The sequence below is a fragment of the Eutrema salsugineum genome, unplaced genomic scaffold (assembly GCF_000478725.1).
Source record: "Eutrema salsugineum unplaced genomic scaffold, Eutsalg1_0 scaffold_10, whole genome shotgun sequence".
NCBI lineage: Eukaryota > Viridiplantae > Streptophyta > Magnoliopsida > Brassicales > Brassicaceae > Eutrema > Eutrema salsugineum.
Window position 1 is genome coordinate 3,903,703 of NW_006256908.1, and position 19,812 is coordinate 3,923,514.

Consider the following 19,812-nt stretch of genomic DNA (forward strand, 5'->3'; position numbering starts at 1 on the left):
CGGATCACTGGTTTTATTAGTTTTGGTGTTATATAATTCATTAAAAATTGTTAGTTCCTTAGTGTTGTTCAAAGATAATCATTAGAGAGTCTATCTTGTGCTTGTTTGTTTGTTTGGATGTTTGGATCACTTGTTTTTAATTAGAGAGTCTATTATGTGTTTGGTGTTTGCTAGTTTTTATGTGTTCGGATCAAATTTCTTGATTTGTTCATATCACTTGTTTGCTTCTTCATAGTTTTCATTCAGGTTGGTTCGCATCACAATTTTGATGTTTTCATAGTTTTGCAGTTTAACTTTGTTTTTTTTTTTCCAACAAATTTCCAATGTTAGAGGACGCAGGTTTGAGATTGGAACAATAGTTGATGGTGGATGCAAGTTTTCCACACATGACACCTCTAAAAATCAACCACAGGCTGCATTAGAAGAGGAGGTAAAAACTTTGAAGAAATCTCAAAAGAAAAAGGATGCACATATTGCATACCTAATGGAATGCAACAAGAAGCTGCTTCAGAAGTTTCATGATCTCAGTGCACATATTGCATACCTAATGGAATGCAACAAGCTGCTGCTTCATAAGTTTTATGATCTCAGTCCACCCATTCCTCCATCAGCTCACAATGACGAGGATGACAAGGATGAGGAGACGCAGTAGTAGGAGAGATTAGAAGCGTGCTGCTTTTGTGAGTGTTTGAAGACTAAGTCATTTTAGTGGAAGTAGGTTTTTGGGTTTATAAAGAACTTTTGGATGATGGGTTTTATTTTGGTTTTTGTAAAATATTTCACATTATTAATCTAGTTATTGTGTTTTCTTTTTGATATATATGGTATTCTATTTTTTGTATATTATCACAAATTAAATCCAGTTTGTAATTTAATTATATTGGTAGGAAATAACTGTTTGTAGGAAATCAGTAGGAAACAATCGTCGGAAAAACGAAGGAAAAATATAGAATCTATTTTGTAGGAAAATTTTGGTCAGAAAATAGAAGAAAAAGTTCGTAAAAAAATGTAGGTAAAAGTTTGTAAGAATTTGGAAGGGAAAATATGGAAGGATAATGGAAGCAAATTGGTCGGAGTTCCCTTACGAATTTCCTACCAACGGACCCGATGAAAATTCTCTACTATAAGAATTTTCCTAATATCTTATCTTTTAAAATTTCCGACGATCGATGTTTTACGAATTATATTGGTAAGAAAATGGTAGTAAAGAGAAATTTCTTACAAGTTTCTGATGATATTTTCTGTAGGAATATGACATGTTTTCTTATAGTGTTAGTAGATTAAAATTTTATTTTTTAGTTTTCTTTTCTTCTAAATTTTTAGTTATTATCTACATAAATTACAATTAATGAATGATAAAACAAACGACACAATACAAGCAGATACAAAATATAAAATTTGTTTTGTTTTGTAATAGAATAACAATACCATAATGATCATTAGAAAAAAAACGTGTTTTTATTGTTAAAAAAAAAAAAAAGAGTTTTTTTCCTTGCTGAACTCAAAGCTTCACACAATTGTAGATGAATTTATCACTCTATTCATTATTTCCACTTGTTACTTCTTTCCTAATTCCTACCCGTCAAAGTTTGGAGCCTTGTACCTTTTTTTTTCTTTCAATTTTATGTTAAAATATGCTTATTACTATTAATATCGAACTAAGAACACAATAAAACCAACCCTTGCATCTAACCACTAGCTCACTTTCAGATTGTAAAATATGCTAACCTTTTATATATATATATATATATATATATATATATATATATATATATAAATTATCGTTTATATATATATATATATATATATCATTTGAAAGAATTGGAATTAAGATCAAAAATGAATGCTTGGAAAAAAAATGGCTAAATGAGATTAATTAGTGACGGGTGAATATATCATTTTTTTCCTAAATTGTAAAGATAAGAAATTTAATTAGTAGAATTAACACTATTATTTTATATAATTTATTATATAAAAAAGTTTGCATATGACGCAGAATAAATGTATAGTATATATTATATCTGATTGATAATAAAATAAAAAGTGTATTTGCATGCAAATTGAGATGCAAAAGTACAGTAATGGAACCTTTTTCCCAAATAAAAAAAAAAGTATACTAATGAAATTTGATCATTTAAATGATTTAATACAATCAAATAATAAGCCCATCATAACATAACAATTAAAACGAGTATTGTTTGACATTCGATAAACAAACAGTGTTGTTTTTACATATTTCACACAAATAAAATTTTTTTTTTACAAATATGTTCCTATTTAATCTATTATAAATGAAAGTAACTTGAATTTAAAGAAAATGAGCATTTGTGAAGGATAAAATAAGTCTGTCGACAAAACAAATTATAACGGGTTAATAGATTGATAAATTAGATAACAATTGTGATTTAACGCATATTGGTCAAAGATTGTGTTTGGCCCATGCACACTTGAATTTATTAAGACAAAAGCAGCGTGTCTGAGAGATACAGCGTTGGTACGTTCAAACTGGTCAGTATTAGCATCTGTGATTGCTCATAAATGATGCGATAGAGTGAATGAGAAAGCTCATCATAAATTCATAATCACATTCAATTCAATTTTTTTATTTTACAAATAGTACTGTACTACTCATTTGAGTATAAATACTGGTCAAAGGTATCGTTCTCTTAAGAATTTAATAGATGATTTGTAAGAGTTTCCCTTTTTAACAGGCAAAAACCTAGAGTGTGCCAAGTATGCATCAAGAGAATTGAAGGACTATATTGACTACCATTTAATGAACATTCCAATGGACTTAGAGACCCGAATTCTTCTATCTTAATTCCCAAATTCTAATTAATGATGATAGCCTCATTAAATTCTAGTTGATGATGTAGCCAATTTTTGTACACTCAGTACTAGTATTTGACGCAAGAATTTATAATTAATGATGTCTTGCCTCAGTGTTTTTATACTCAAGTATTTGACTCACTCACTCAAATTTCACACTTCCTTCGTTTCAAAATATATATTGTTTTAATATTTATATTTTGTTTCAAAATATAAGTTATTTTTGGTATCCAATACAAATTTTAAAAACAAATTCCAGTCTTAACCTTATTAATGGATTGATTTTGTTACCATTCATCTATCAGTTTAACAAAACAAAAAAGCATTCAACTATCAAGCATTTAATACACGTTGATGGTTTTAATTGTTATAACGCCAAGTGTTTTTCTATCGATTTTGTTTTGTAGGTCATTGGTATTCTCGTGTTTTACTGTTACTATCATGTTTTACCATTATTAGTGTTATTACCAACACTCTCTTTGTGAAATGAAGAGAGTATGATACCAATCAAAATTATATTGTACTCCCTCTGTTCAGAATTATTTGATGTTTTAGAAGGTTTTTTTTGTTCAGAATTATTTGATGTTTTCACTTTTCAATGCAAAATTTAATGAATTTTTATAGTTTTTGACATTTTATATTCTGCAGATTGTCTTCTTATTGGCTGAATGATATTTAAATGGATTATAAATAATATTTTTAGTATAGAAAAAATAAAAATTAAATGAATCCTTAAACTGTGTGCAAAAACTTTAAACATCAAATAATTCTGAACAGAAGGAGTACTATCTTAACTATTGGATCATGTGTGACAATCATACCTTTTCAGTTTTTTTTATAAGTGATAATTAAAGTTTTTGCATACATATTAATTCTTCATATAATTTTGTTTTTTTCTATACTAAAACATCATTTACTATTCATTTAAACAAAATTCAACCAATGATAAAACAATATGCAGAATATAAATGGTTAAAAAGAAACTAATTATTTCAATAAAAGTTGAAAATATCATTGAGAACAGAAAAAAAAAACTAAAAATTAGAAGGAGTATTAAGACGTTTTTAATAATTGGAGAAATTATTTTTAATTTATATATTAAATTATTTTATGACAAAAATAAGAAAATATACTTTTCATACTTCTCATTAAAATATCTTATAGTATATTATGGTACAGATGGAGTATTATATAGAAGAAAACAAAATTTGTTAGAAGCTATAATTTATTGCTTTGAATTGTTGAGATGAAAAGGGAAATTAATAGACCCACATGGAATGAAGCAGCAGTAATGTTACATCCAATTTCCCACACACACAAAAAAAACCTTTTTTAACATTATAAATGTGTCAATGGGAAACACACACACACAAGTCAGAAAACCTCTTCTTCTTTTTTAGCCAGCAAAACCCATATACATTTATTGTTAGTTGATGGGTTCAAGTCCCTTTCGTTCACAGCATTTTATTTAGTGCTTAGACAAAAAAATGATATTTTTTTAGTGTTTCTTAAAGACAAAAAATAGCATTTTATTTAGTGTTTCTTACAGAAAAAAAAAAGAGGAGTATAGTTTTTATAAACCAATGTTTTTAATTGGAATCAACTAAGAATTCAAGACCAGTCCAAACCCTACTATGCAAACCAACTCTTCACTATATACAGCCAACCAAAATGACCAAATATTTTGTAACAAAATTATCAATGTGATCGGTCATTATCCTTCATGCTTTCAAGCTTCTCGTTAGTTGCATTTTCAAATCCAAATGTGATCCAGAAGCTCAAGGCTAGAGAGTGAGACGACCTAAAATGTGACCAAGCCTACAAATATTAAAAAATGTCTAAAGACCCCTAGATACGACAATCAAACAAAAACTTCAAAAGAAAATATAAACACTAGCTAAAAGAAAAATTAGAAAAAACAAACACATTAGTACATTACTGGTCCTGATTTAACTGGGATTAAAGGAAGAAACAAAACGACCAATTATAAACAGGATTATAAAAAGAAAAGAACAATTCACAAAAAAAAAAGGTGCAAACAAAAGGTTTGAAATTGAACCTAAAGCAATGCAGATGAGAGTTAGCCCACTACATCCATAAAATTCAAATATGTTTTCAAACCTAAAGCCCAACAATCTTTAACCTATGTCCAGGCCTGTATATGATGACTCCCAAATACAAGCTCCCAATTCGAAGAGAGGAGGAAATTTTGAGACAATTAACGAATTGTACAGCCCATTAAAAAAGAGACCCAAATCCCTGAAACGTAAAAACTGCAAAACTCCGACTACCGATCATACACGAATTTTGTTTTATTTCTATTTCTTTGTGCAAGCAAGTGTAATACACCGACCATAGAAAATGCACATATTTTAAAAGTTCTACTATTGGTTATGCTTTTACATTCATTGCTTGTGATGCTTGAACATAGACATCTTTATGAAACATTCTTGTTATGAAATTACTTTTAAGAAAATAAAACAAGAGATGATCTCTTCTTCATTGTATATTACTACTCTTCTTTTAGCTGCTTGCGTGATGGCAACGGGAACAAACTAAAAATTAACGTTAGGAGTACGTGTGTTGATTTTGTTAGTGTTGGATTTTGGTAAGTTTTAAGATTATTTAATTTGATAATTTTGAATAAATTTAAGGGAGTGTTTATTACAGATTCAAAAACTTCTCTTTATTATAATATTTGTAACTATATCTTTAAATAAAAGATTATTGGACTGATGATTTAGAAAAGACATTCAAATCCACTCTTATCAAAAATATTTTAAGCATTACTTTTCAATAATCTCAAATCCAAATTACATAGTTTTGAACAATATGTCATCAAAATTTATTGTCATTTTAAGATAAATCATTTTCAAATATTTAAAACTTTAAAGTTGAGATATTGCATCAGGTGTAATGGCAGCGTAAGAGTTTACATGGTTCTACGGTGGAGTAATCAAAGCCTAAGTTTACAATAGATGGGGATTTGTTCTTTCAAATGTGTTTAAGAATAGCCTCCAAATCTAATAATTTTGTCTTCGGGCCAAAAACATTATGAAACTCTCAACCAAGTTGCTTTGGTCCAATGATAATTTTCAAATAAAAATTTCTTGTCGAGTTTTCTTATCCACTTAACCGTGCTTTAAATTTAAAATATTTCCAAACGTATATTTGAATGTAAAGCTTTAATAAAATAATTGGTCTTTGGAAGACAATCTTTAGAAAATCCACGATTTTTTTTTATAAAAAATATACTATGAACCAATCCTAAATTTAACAATATCATAATTTGTCGTATTCATTATAGTTACAACTTACAAGTAATTACACATATTTAACTTACAAGTAATTTTAAAAAAATACACTATAAACCAGCCTAAATTTAACAATATCATAATTTATCGTATTCATTATAGTTACAGCTTACAAGTAATTACACTTGTTTAACTTTTACTTTTCAAATCAAATACCTAAATGTATACATATGTGAAGTAATATATATATATATGTGTGTTAGAAATTAGTAAACCTTATTATTTACATTCTTAATTATTATTTTTTAAATCCAATCAGACAAACAAAACCAATAATTTGACAATCAAATTTGTTTTGTATATAAGAATAAAACATATGGTTCCCTGCCTCGTACCAATTTTGACTCTTTTGTCGGTAGGCAACCTATGAATCCAAAATATTAAACTTTTTAAAATCATGCCAAATTTCAAACTCGGGGATCTTATACAACAGTTATGTTTTTTTATTAGTTGGACCCTATAGAGAATGTACATTTTCAAACTAAGAAATTTTAGTTTACTGCATCTATGTAGACTTGTTAAATTTAAGTGCCCTAGGTCGTCACGCTCATATCTCTGTGTTAGATTTGATTCTGTACAAGAGATTTTGATTATAAAAATCCTCCAATATGGCCGATCATCAACCAATTATATTCAAATCAATTTAATAATTAAAATATACTCGTAAGTCCTATTATATATTTTTTTTCTTCATTATAGTTGATTTTTTAAATATTTATATACAAATTAAAAAAACTATAAATATTCAATTATTTATTGTTTATTTTTGTTAATTAAGTTACTTTTACAACTGATTTTATTATTTTATTATTACTTTTTCTTTTTTATCTGTGCATTAATGAAGTAAAATAACATGCATTAATATTATTCATTCAATTTAAAGAAGAAACATGCATTAATTATATATAAGAAATCAAATATTATAAAACAAGAAAAAAATCTAAAAAATCAACTACAATAAAATAGAGAGAAATAGAGAGAGTACAAAACAATAATTAAATATAGTAAAAGTAGTGTCCAAATATCTACCTGGCAAATACGAAGCAATCATGACAGAATTTCTTGAAACTCACCACTCACATTTCAAAATCCAATGTTTTTTCCCTCTGACACAACCCAGTGGAATGTTGATGGACATGTTAACCTAATCAACAATATCAGATTTTAGTACGAATTTTTAATTCTCCGTGTTACAGCAAAAAAATTCCCTAAACTATATGCCAATTTATGTAGAACTAGATACCACTTTTTATATATATACAAGGGTCCCTATATTCAATAATCCTAAACATATATATATATATATATTACAAAGGTTAATAAATCAAACTATTTTTATTGATTGCGTTATATGGAAGAAATTGCGATATATTTTGCGCTAATGCGTCAAGCTTATTTGTTTATGTCACGACCTATCTTTTATAACTATTATCATGACTAATATCATGTCATAATAAATTAAAAGCATAAGAACAAAAAAATCCATCATAAATAACAAGTAATTAACCAACCAAACCACCGTTAAATTACAAACCAAAGAAGAAATATTGTTTTTAAGAAAAAATAAAGAAAGAGTACTATTTGGTCTTTGTCTCAACGAAGAAGATCAAGAATCTAAAAAGAGACAGAAACCCTAGAAATTAAAAACCAAACATCCCCCTTATAGTGAAAGTGGTATACAAAACATGTGATGACATGAGCTTTAATATATAGTAATATTATTTATTCATTATAATGATCTTGATCTTAGACCAAAGGAGTGTTGAGTAAACCATTATTCCAAGACGAAGCCAACCCATTCCAGCTTTCCCTTCCGGGATCAACCTCCGGCACAACTCCGGCAGAATCTCCGGTCATCTGCCAAGGAAATCCCCACAGAACCTTGCTTTGATTCGCTGAAATATTGTTGTTATTGTTCACATTCTCTTGCTTTCTCTCATTCCCCTCCAAAGAAAACCCCAAAGACGAATTCTTGCTTTCATTTTCATTTCCGGACATAAACCCATAACACAAACTACCATTGTTAAAATTACCGTTTTGCCCTCCTCCGAAGATCGCTCCATTTCCGAACACATCAGAGTGTGTGTTCGTTGAGTTTCCATAAATAGAAAGATCGCCTCCAAACCCAAAAGAAGGCGTGGCCTGAGAAGAGGAATGCTTATGAAGACTAGCGAAAGCGAGGTTGAGATCAATGGAGTCATAACCAAAAGACGATGGCATTCCCGTAATTAAAGGGTTGTGAAGTGGATCATTATGGAAACTGATAGGCTTATTGTTGTTCTTGGAGAAAGCTGTGGAGGAGGAAGAAGATCGTTTGTTTCGACGACAACCACCACCTACGGGGACGTTACGGAGAGTACCACCTTTAGTCCAATATCTCCGACAAGATTTGCAGAAGTAACGAGGTTGAGAGAGACTATAGTTGTTGTAGTAACAAAACTTTGTGTTTGGAGATTCACATCTTGGACACTTTTGAGCTTCTCCTCCTAATTCTCCTCTTCCTTGTTTCTTCTTCATTTCTTCTTCCATTTTCTTATTGTTATTGTTGCTTCCTTTTGTTGAGTTCACCAATATAGTTTCCAATGTCTCGTTTGAGATTTCCTGCACATTCAAACAAATTTAATTAAATTTTGATGACGAGTGAGTAATGATGATTTTCTTTATATAACCGACTATGGAATGACGTGGCGCCGATTCTTATACCGACAATAATTCTAGTTATATACCATCTTGTCTATGTATGTGGATTTTGAGATAAGCTTAGGAACTAAGGGTAATCGAGTTAATATATCAATCACTAAACTAACAATTGACAAAGATCTTGTTGAATGTTTTTGGTTGCTATGAGTCACTAAACTAACAATTGATATAGATCTTGATGAATGTTTTTGGTAGCTATGAGTAGAAGTTGTAATGATCTTCCAAGATTTAATTTGACATGATTTTTAAGTGTTTGAGGTTTAAATTTTGGGGGATGGATAACTAAGAGAGCTCAAAATTAACAAACAAACAAACAAATTTCTTTACAAACTTTAAAATGATAGAACAATAAAACTACCTGCTGAGGATCCATTCATGCAACAAAGGATCGAAGCAACGATTACTTAGTTTCTAGTAATAATTACCAGTAATGTTTGTTATTTTGCTCAAACTCCAAAAGAACCAGGGAACCGAAGAGAGATAGAGAGAGAGAAGTTTGATGAAAAGTGGTGAGCAAGATATGAATAGAGAAGAGCACCATTTCATAATATATAATGCAAAACATGAGAAAGTGGGTCCTTTAAAAAAATACTATGTTTTTCTCTTCTTGTAGCTACTTGTTAATTTTTAATCCTTCGTATTTTTCACATTTAAGTCGATGAACTTTTGCTACGTCTTTATTTTTTTTTTTTTGCTAAACCAAACGTCTTTATACAATTTACGTTAACAAATACTTTTATTGAAAATTAACTTTTCTTTTGGTGCAAACTTAGAATTTTAACTCTTTGACATATCATTTTTGACGTAATTTTGGCATATCATTTAAAATGGAAACGCAAGGAGGATCTTTCTTCTCAAACTTATTTGTAAGATATTAAAATAGAAAAAGTGATTTCTTAATCTAGAAAGAACAAGAATACAATTTTTGAAAAAGGAAGGAAGTAGACAATTAATAGCACTATATATTGATCCCGCGCTTCGCGCAGACTTATATATTAATGTTAAATTTAAAAAAAAATAGGAAGTAATAGCTATTATTACAAACTGTTGAATAGCTAATTTATCACATTTGTCTTTTTTTCTTAATTTTTATCTTTTATTTTTTTTTTTAATTTTGTTTCATCTCTTATTTTTATCTATTTGGTATGTATTCTTCTTCTTTTACTTCTTTTTTATTTACTTCATCTTTATGTGTCTTTTTTTATATATTTTCCATTTTCTTTTTCTTTCTACTTTTATTTTTTTATTCATCTTCTTAATTTTTTATTAATTATTGTCGTTTTGTCTAATTTTTTTTCTTTCAAAAATATTTCGTTTTTACTTAAAAAAAAAAATATATATATATATATAGTCCATTTTATATCAGTTAAGTTTTATTTTATTCATTAATCTGTATAACATTCTAAATTTATGAATTTAGTATTAGATTTTACTGATATAAATTTGAAATATATTAAGAAATATAATTATTATTTTAATAAATAAATATTTAAAATAGATTCTTTTTAATGATGCTGATGTGGACACTCTAAGAGGAAAGAAAACTCTCTTATTATATAATAGATTAGCAATAATATAACAAATATATAAAAAGAGCAAAATTATATGACAAGAGAAATATCTCAAAAGAGACACTGCAAAACACCATAATCAAAGAATATATATGCTTAATTTCACTATAAATTTCTTCTAACTGACAAAAAAAGTTAGTTCAACATTTAAGGGCATCTCCAAGAAAGACTTCATATTTGAAGTTTAAAAATTTTCAAATTTGAAATTTTAAGTGTTTCTCTTCCAAAATGACACTTCAAAATAAACTTCAAAAAAATTATGTTTTACATTATAATTCTTAATTTTTCAGCATAACTAATTAAATTTATTAAATTTTATAAATAACTATAAAATGTACATTAAAGAAAAATCAAAAACAAAATTGATTATTAAAATATCATTAATATGATAAGGAGCACACAAACAAAATTAAAAGTTGCAAAAAAAAACTACTAAATTATTTTTTGGTGTTTAAATCTGTTTTATGTTATATTAAATTGCTTAATAATATTATCTGATATTTATGTGTCTTTTACTTTACTTTTTGTAATTTATGTGATATTTTTGAAATTTAAGTTGTTTTAATTTTTTTTAATTGTGTATGTGAAATTATAATTATAAAAATATATGTGAAATAATTATAAAACATAAAATTAAAATGATAAACAAACATAACTTAAAACATTATTTAAAAAAATAGATAATTGTAAAGTATAAAATGCAAAAGAAAGATGAAATTTCAATTTGAAAATCTGAATAGCAAACTTTAAAATATGAAGTGCCACTGTTCAAATATTTAAAATTTAAAGATATAAAATCTTTTTTGGAGTGTATAAAACTTCAAATTTGAAGATATGAAGTCTCTCTTGGAAATATAATATATATATGTTAAAACATAGTAGTATATGTGGTTATATATATCACCACTCAGATTATTATTTAGTAATGCATAAAATTTTCAAAGTCTATATCTGCTCACTCCAAAAAGAATCTAATATCAAGACAATGAATGGTGGTAATGAATAAAAATAAGATAGTTATATTTGGGTCGTACACATAAACGTATATTATTGTACATAGAAGTCAAGATGATCGAATCTGGCGTGGGTTCAACTATACATGTGGACCCTGCCACACCAATAGCCACCATCACCATCAACCAACCCCAACCCCATTCTCAATTCAAATTCCATACCATTTCTTCTCTATACGCTATGAATATATACGTTATTTAAACTTCCAAGAGTTAGAATAATGATTATTATCTTCTAAAAGGTGGAATAGAAACCTAAGAGAGAAGTGTTTATTGTTCATGATGGTTATCTTCTAAGAGCTGCAATGAACCATTTTGTTATTAAGAGAGATATGACGGGTTTAGACGGTTTTAGGAGGTCTAAGACAATCTTAAACGATTGTTATGTCTGTGTTAATGAATGAATCGGATGCGGCGCAGCTGTACAATTATACGGTCCTTGTTAGGTAGCGCGTGGGGGCCAATTAGTTAGCGAACACACAGGATAGAAAATGTTGATTGATTCATTCCTATTTTCTTCTTATTATGTGTTTTCTTTTGTTACTCTTTTCTTATGTTTTTCATATATTTAATATAGTAATTTTTTGGACCAAAAAAAGAGTAATGTTTCTTAGGTCATATATAAAAATAAATGTATGCCAATCAGTGAGTTACAGTTACAGGTAATGCTACTTATTTGTTTCACGAGTCAGTGACGTTGGTGGCTTGCTTACTGGCTTATTGTTGATTCTTTGTTCTCTAGTATTTACTACTTAGTAGTACTCCACCCTAAGCTATTATTTATGTTTCAATTCCGTAACTCAATTAAATTACAGAATCGAAACATGATAAAAAGAAAATTATATATTTATGAAAACAAAACAAATAAAATACTTTTTAATAGAAATTTTTTAATTTTGGCAAAAAACCCTAGTTTTTCTTATGTAATACTAATAGTAGTAAATAATTAAGGCCATGAGGGATCAAAAAAGGTATAATTAGCGAGAAAGTAATGATGTTTGGAGGAGGGGTGGGGTCCATGATGGATCTGATACAGAAGATTATGAAGCAGCTGGTCCTTCTCAGTAATCCAATTTGGTAAATGTGTATTAGTCTACATAAGAAAAATACAAATTAACTAATCGTATACTATATTCATCACGGCAAATAATATAGTGAAGGACAATGATATCTGACAATTTATACTTGAATAACTACCTCAAGTCTCATTGTTGTTTTTGTTTCAAAAAAGTTATATACCAATAAAAATATTGAAAAGGAGAAAAGTCATTATTTAACAATCAAATTAAATGATGGTTATGGTTTCATCTATGATCTATATATTAGTATATTTGTAAACATGCTAAATAAAAGTGTGCCATTCAAAATCTAAGTACTTGAAGGGATGATATCATAATTAGACGGCATATTATCAGTCGGATCAAATAATTATAATTTTAATACACCTGTATCGTAAGGGAAAAAAAAAGTTATTCGATAACTGGATAAGTGTATTTTAGGTTTGTAATAATTTAAAGATGTTTCCCTTTTTATAGCTAGACAACTACACTGAATTAGTGGTTTGCATGTGCTCTACGGTAATCGGAATTCTATCGATCCAATCAGATTGGTATCAGCCATATCTTTTAGTTTTAATTATTTGATTTTTTTTTCCTTCGTTTGTTGTATATTTTTTAACCACAAAAACATATGAAAATGACGAACCCTTTTATTAAGCTTACAAATAAATTTCTGAACTCTCATCAGAAAAAACGAAAAACAAAAGATAAAATAAAGAGAGGATTGACAAAAGATGCCAAAGATAACAAACCGAAATACTAATATTATGTCGGAATACTAAAACAATAATATTCCGCAATAAGACAATTTTCTTTTCACATCAGTTAGTAACAAAGAATGTTTGCATATTCTGACATCAATTGGATATTTGGATAGATACAATTCGATCGACAAGCAACATGTTGGAGTTCAGTGACTTCAGCAACGATGAAGCCGCAACTAACTAACTTGTATACATGTGAAGAGCAATTGTGTCAGTTTAGAAATTTAACAGATTTTTTTTTCCTTTTTGGTACTTAAAACATGGCCCTAATCTCTTATGGAGGTAGTTTAGTTTTGAACTTTCGGAATTGTAAAAGCCTGATTTGTATGTTTTCTTTCAAAAATCTTAAATTGTGAAAAGATGGATACGCGTACGTCATAACTGAATAACTCATCAAATTTTAATGTGCTATTATTAAAACAACAACAATTTACGCTATAACAAATAAGCGATTTATAATTTTGTTACAAAACGAAAAATAATCAGCAACACATATGATAATTATATATGGACCAGGTAGTGAGCGAATTTATTGATAGTAGGAGGCGCTAAGCTATTGTAGGTCTAACAATGGAGTTCGTATCGTCATCATCATAATCCTTGAAGATGGATGAGTATTAGCATTTACAACCGTTGAGTACCTAACTACGAAGCATGTCTTCAGTGTGTCATATGTTTTTTTTTTATTAATCCAACAAACAGAAACATGTTTTTGAATGTTGTTGATTCCAAAATAACTCGACAAAACCAATCGATTGAAGAGACTTTTACAAAGTTTCTTGCTTCTCTGTTTATTTTATATATTTGGATATGAGTGTTTCTTTAGTTATATAAATTTTGGTGCCTGTGTTTATATTAGATAAAAGCATATAATCGATTTCATATTCATAACCTAGAAGACATCATACCAACTTCACGATATTCTTTCTTTCTTTTTTCTATTGAAGGACATGTGAAAGTGGTTTTTTATATACCAATATGTGAAAGTTTTTTAAATCGTCTAATTCATAACATTCGTATATCAACATTCGTTTAGTAAATATGTGAATCGTCTTCTTAATATCCATTTATATATACTAGAATCACACTAAAAACTTGGCAAGAAAAAAAAATCACAATAACTACGAAAAAGGCATAACGGGGAATCTGTACTTGCTTTCTATTCAAATTTCCAAATTGGTCTTAGGTACAAAGGCATCTAACTTGAATGTATATTTTTACTTTTTTCGGTTATCTGGATAAATGTGATTTCGTTTTTAAAGGAAAGAGTTTAATTATGGTAAGATAGTTATAGGAAAAGAAATGAATTTAAAGGAGACTAAAAGTTAGGATAAAACAAATAATATTAGGATGATAAAGAAAGCTGCTGATCACATTGGGATGCATCTGTAAGATAGAGAAGTCAGGGAAATGGACCCAACTATGTTTCATTGACCGGTCAAACAATTTGTGTAATCAAAATTTGATCTTTTTATAGTCAAAGAAAACAGTATAATGGTGTAGATTTTTAGAATAATAATAACAACAACTTGAGTGATATTTGGGGAATTTTGGAAGAATGGGCCACTCAGTGTTCTCTGAAGTGGGGAAGCAGTTTGTGCGAAGAAAAGAATCTTCACCGTCTGATGAAATATTGATATGATGTTTGTGTATGTGCAAATAATGCGAAGGAATCTCTATGCGTGGATAAGGAGAAAAACAATTCCATCATCATGTTTTTTTTTTTGGTTGATTGTTTTAATTTGATGATTGATTTGGACAATGGTTTGGTACGTGGATGGGTTTTTATCAGTCATAACACATGATCTAAATAATTTTTACTTTATTAGCTAAAGTATAAATGATAAAAAAAACATTTTATCTGCTTTTTTGGTCACTATATATTCAGCTAAACAAACTTCGTGGAATATGCATAGAGAAGTATAAAATTGTAATGATGATAGCTAACTTATAATATACATATATATATAGTAATTCACTTTGTATAAATATGTTGTTTATGCGTTTTCATGCTTAATTGTATTTTTCTCTAAAGTAAAATAATAGATATACAATTTAGAGTTGTATTACACTAAATATTTGGAAGAATTTGAGTTTCAAAAAGTTTATGGTGAATTTTGAAAGTTGTTATGATTTTCATTTATAATTTTCTATAATTTTATTTAAAACTATGAGATTGAAAATTTTGTATTGTTAACTAAGATTTTCCATTAAACATATTGACAACACTAAAAATCAATTGCTTAAAATAGTTTTTAATAAAAATGGAATGGAGTTTTATCGAAACCCTTCTGATTAAGTTAGGCTTCTCAGCGAGATTGTCATTTATGTATTGCATCTCCTCGAATTTATATCGGGTTCTTATTAATGGAGAACCTAAATGACACATTAAACCATCAAGGAGATTAAGACAAAGAGATCATCTCCCCCCTTTCCTCTTTATATTGTGCACAGAAGGTCTGATTTCTCTTCTCAAAGGTGCTGAGGAAGAAGAACGTATTTCTGGGCTGAAGGTGGCCCAAGCAAGCCCTCCAGTGACCCACATACTATTTGCTGATGATAGCCTGTTTTTCTGTAAAGCGAACATACAACAAGGAGCAGAGATTCTCAGAATATTAAACACTTATGGAGCGGCATCAGGACAACAACTTAACCTGAGCAAATCATCCATCATGTTCGGAAATAAAGTGAATCCGAACCAAAAACGAGCTATTAAAAATACCATCGGCATCTCGACAGAAGGTGGCATGGGCATGTATCTAGGTCTCCCAGAGCAAATCTGCGGATCAAAGAAGAAAGTCTTCTCTTTTGTCCATGATCGCCTAAGTTCCCGTGTCAATAATTGGTCTGCTAGACTTCTTTCCAAAGGCGGAAAAAAGATTGAGATCAAATCAGTGGCCCAAGCCGTTCCGACCTACATCATGTCTTGCTTTCTTCTTCCACAGGGGATAACAGACAAATTCCGTAGCGCCATTGCCAATTTTTGGTGGAGCTCGAAACAAAATAACAGTGGAATACATTGGATTGCATGGGATAAGATTTGCATTCCTCAGGATATGGGAGGCCTTGGATTTAGGGATCTTAACGATTTTAACCTAGCTCTGCTAGCTAAGCAGCTATGGCGACTCATTCAGTATCCAAACTCTCTTCTGGCTCGAGTGTTAAGAGGAAGATACTTTCGACAATCTGATCCATTAGAGGACCGAAAAGTCTACTCACCATCTTATGGATGGAGAAGTATGTTGGCTGCCAAACCGTACCTCAAATTGGGACTCAGGAAGACAATCGGGTCGGGACTCAACACTAGAGTTTGGAGTGAGCCTTGGATTCCAGATGTTAGAGCACGAGCTCCAAGAGCAGTCCCCCAAATCGGCTTTCAAGATCCAGGAATGCTAGTATATCATCTTATCAACCAAGATACGAAACAATGGGATGAGCCTCTCCTAAGAGTCTGCTTCCAACCTGAGGATGTCTCGCTTATCCTTGGGTTGAGACCTACTAGGAACCGTACCCTAGACGGATATGCATGGAACCACACTAAATCAAGGATATATTCTGTTAAATCGGGTTATGAATTGATTAGAAGAGCGAAGCTTGCTCAAAATACAGATGTAGTGGGAGAACCAAGTATTACAGCCCTTCAAAGTTATGTTTGGAAAGTACGAACACCTGGAAAAATGAAACATCTCATGTGGCAAGCTTTATCAGGATGCATTGCTACTTGCCAAAACCTGACCGAAGGCATTTGGGAACGGATATGCGGTGCCCCCGCTGCGGGAACCCTGAAGAATCTATCAACCATCTTCTATTTTTATGTCCCCCGACCTTACAAGTCTGGGCATTATCGGACTTTCCGTCCCTTCCGTGCCTCTTCCCGAGTACCTCTATTTACCAAAATATGAGCTTCCTCTTTTGGAAAACAAAAGAACTAGGCACTACAAAATGATATTTATCCTTGGATCCTATGGTATATTTGGAAAGCCATGAACGACAAGATCTTTAACGGAAAAGAAATTTCCCCGGTAGATACCTTAATCCAGGCAAAGATTGAAGCAGAAAGCTGGAGGAGTGCAAACAAACCGGAAGTAGACGAGGACGCAATAGACGAGATTACTCCCATTCCTCTAACTCCGTTATCTCTACCTGATGCTCAGAGGTTCCCGATCTGCCAGGTCGATGCATCTTGGATAGAGAACGGCCTAGTGAGTGGGCTCAGGTGGAGTCTTAGGAAGGATAGGAGTGAAGAGATCTTTGGCCTTCAGGGCTGTCGGAGAAGCCTTTCGGCCCTTCATGCCGAATTGGAGAGCCTCTTATGGGCAATGTCTTGCGCGAGAGATAGACATATTATATCCGTCCACTTTCAGACCGACTGCTTGGATCTGGTAAGCATGGCAGAATCTCCATCAGACTGGTCATCCTTCCTTTCAGAGTTGGAAATCTTTCGGACATTACGAGAAAGCTTTTTGGACTTCACTCTCTCCCATATCTCCAGGAGTTCAAATGTCTGAGCAGATAGTCTAGCGAAAGGAGCTCGAGCAAAAAGCTTTATCTTTTCCCAAATCATTCATAGCGAATCAGTTGTGGGGGCTGTTCGAACCATTCCCTTAACGGGCCAATAGTGATGTAATAGTTGGATAATGAAAAAAAAAAATAAATAAATAAAATAAAAATGGATCTAAAGGTATTTATTCAAATCACTAGTCTAATACCCACTAGATTTTCATGTTTATTCAACTTGTATGACTCATTTCATTTTCAATCTATTCGGCATTTTTTCACTAAAATGGTAGAAATTAGATACCTAAGGCGTATTATCTTTTGATTACTTTCCTAATATAACAAACTACGAATCCTCAATTCTAAAGCAACTCACAGATTAGAGATAGAGAAATATACGTAATGGACTAATGGGAGCAATAATATTTCACATCACGTAAGGAAAAGAAATGACAAGAGGTAACAGTGGCTAAGGGTCCACAAGTTTTGAGGATGCATGCAAAATCCAAAGGGGTCCAGAGAGATTGGACATTTGAATGGAACAGCCTTAGCCTCTCTTAGCCCTCTTGGACCCATCAGTCGGTGCGTTGTGGGTCCCAATTACGACAAAGATCGATCGACAGTTCGATCTGACACGTGGCATAATCTCATTTCCTTCTACCGACACACGAATATTTTTCGACTTACGAGGAAAGTAATCCAAACCAAACCATCATCCATCCTTTTATTTTGTTTTGTTTATTTCCCAATTTGAGTATTATATAATGGATCATTTCGCATTTCTATGAAATCTTATTATTGCCGTCAATTCAAACAGAAACATAATCTAACATCTTACAAACTCAACTAAACTAGTATTTACTCAACTAAACTAGTATTTACTGTCTGCAAGACGAGAAGATAACAAATTATTCTGTTAAGAATATATTGAATGTCTGTAAATTAAACTTTATTTAACCACTTTGATTTATTCAGTTGAATTTGTGTCTATGGTTTGTCATGTTTTAAATCTATTAAGAAATTGATAATTAAACTACTCAATGATTACATTCATTTTACAAAAGTATCAAATATTAAGTGTTCGGATCACTCACTTATTTGAAAAAATTAGAAACACATTGACATAAATTCGAAGTTTGTTGTTGCATTGTAACTAAAATTATGCATGAAACTACAATACACGATTTTTTTTTTGAAACAATGGTTATACATTCCACGAGTTTTTTTTTTGGGGTGGGGGTGGGGAGGGGGAATTTTTCACTAAGATTATTTAACATATATTTTTGTTATAAATCTTAATTCTTAATAATTGTTTTGTTTGTATTAGCGCCTAATACAACCGATAAACACACATACAAAATCGAGATGATATATTTTATTTAATTTAGAAGAATCGAGATGAATGATACGTCGAGGAAAAGATATATCACACATGATTAATTTTGTCGTCCACAATAAAGAATTACTAATCGAAAAATAAATATATATAAAAAATGAACAAGATGTTTGGCTAATACGAAGTTGAAAAAATATTCTCGATGTAACGTTTACAAACTATTTGCGACGACGAAGAAACTGTTACAATCAGACAAATAGATGCCCCAAAATGTTTCTCTTCAATTTTGTGTGTGTGTGTCTGCAATTCATCGCATATAAGTTAATGTTCTTTCTAAACAATTTAATTACTGTTCTCCTTTCTCTACAAGAAAAGTATCGCCGAAGTTAATAGCTCACTGCAGTGATGATCTATTACTTCGTCGACAATTAATCTCTTATAGCATACCCTTCTTCACAATAAGAAAAGTTATGATTTTACATATTTTTACTTGTAATTAACTCATAGAGTCATAGTTAAAACTAAACTAAATGTTACAAAACATAATTTACTTAGAATATCATAAATTAAAACCTGCATCAAATTTGCTATAGTAAATTTCGGGATTCCCTTTTATTTATAGTGCAATGCCCTAAAGCGTTAATTAAAATGAAAATCAAAAAATTATAACAAACTTTTTCTGTTTCATAATAAGTGTCGTTTTAGATTTCATTTTTTTTCAAAAAGAATG

At 30.2% G+C, this 19,812-nt stretch overlaps 2 protein-coding genes across 2 annotated transcripts; one reads left to right on the forward strand and one right to left on the reverse strand.

Moving 5' to 3' along the window:
• Window positions 1-7,639: 7,639 nt before the first annotated feature.
• Window positions 7,640-9,347, reverse strand: LOC18028056 (dof zinc finger protein DOF2.1). Its single transcript, XM_006409816.2, has 2 exons — window positions 9,202-9,347; window positions 7,640-8,744 (listed from the first exon to the last, which is right to left on the reverse strand). The coding sequence occupies exons 1-2, from the start codon at window positions 9,214-9,216 to the stop codon at window positions 7,890-7,892; spliced, it is 870 nt and encodes a 289-aa protein (XP_006409879.1). The 5' UTR covers window positions 9,217-9,347; the 3' UTR covers window positions 7,640-7,889.
• Window positions 9,348-17,232: 7,885 nt separating this feature from the next.
• On the forward strand, window positions 17,233-17,757 carry LOC112081525. Its single transcript, XM_024148279.1, has one exon. The coding sequence runs from the start codon at window positions 17,233-17,235 to the stop codon at window positions 17,755-17,757; it is 525 nt and encodes a 174-aa protein (XP_024004047.1).
• Window positions 17,758-19,812: the final 2,055 nt, after the last annotated feature.

Coding starts and splice junctions, on each gene's coding strand:
- LOC112081525 (XM_024148279.1), top strand. CDS start 17,233: ATGAACGACAAGATCTTTAACGGAAAAGAAATTTCCCCGGTAGATACC.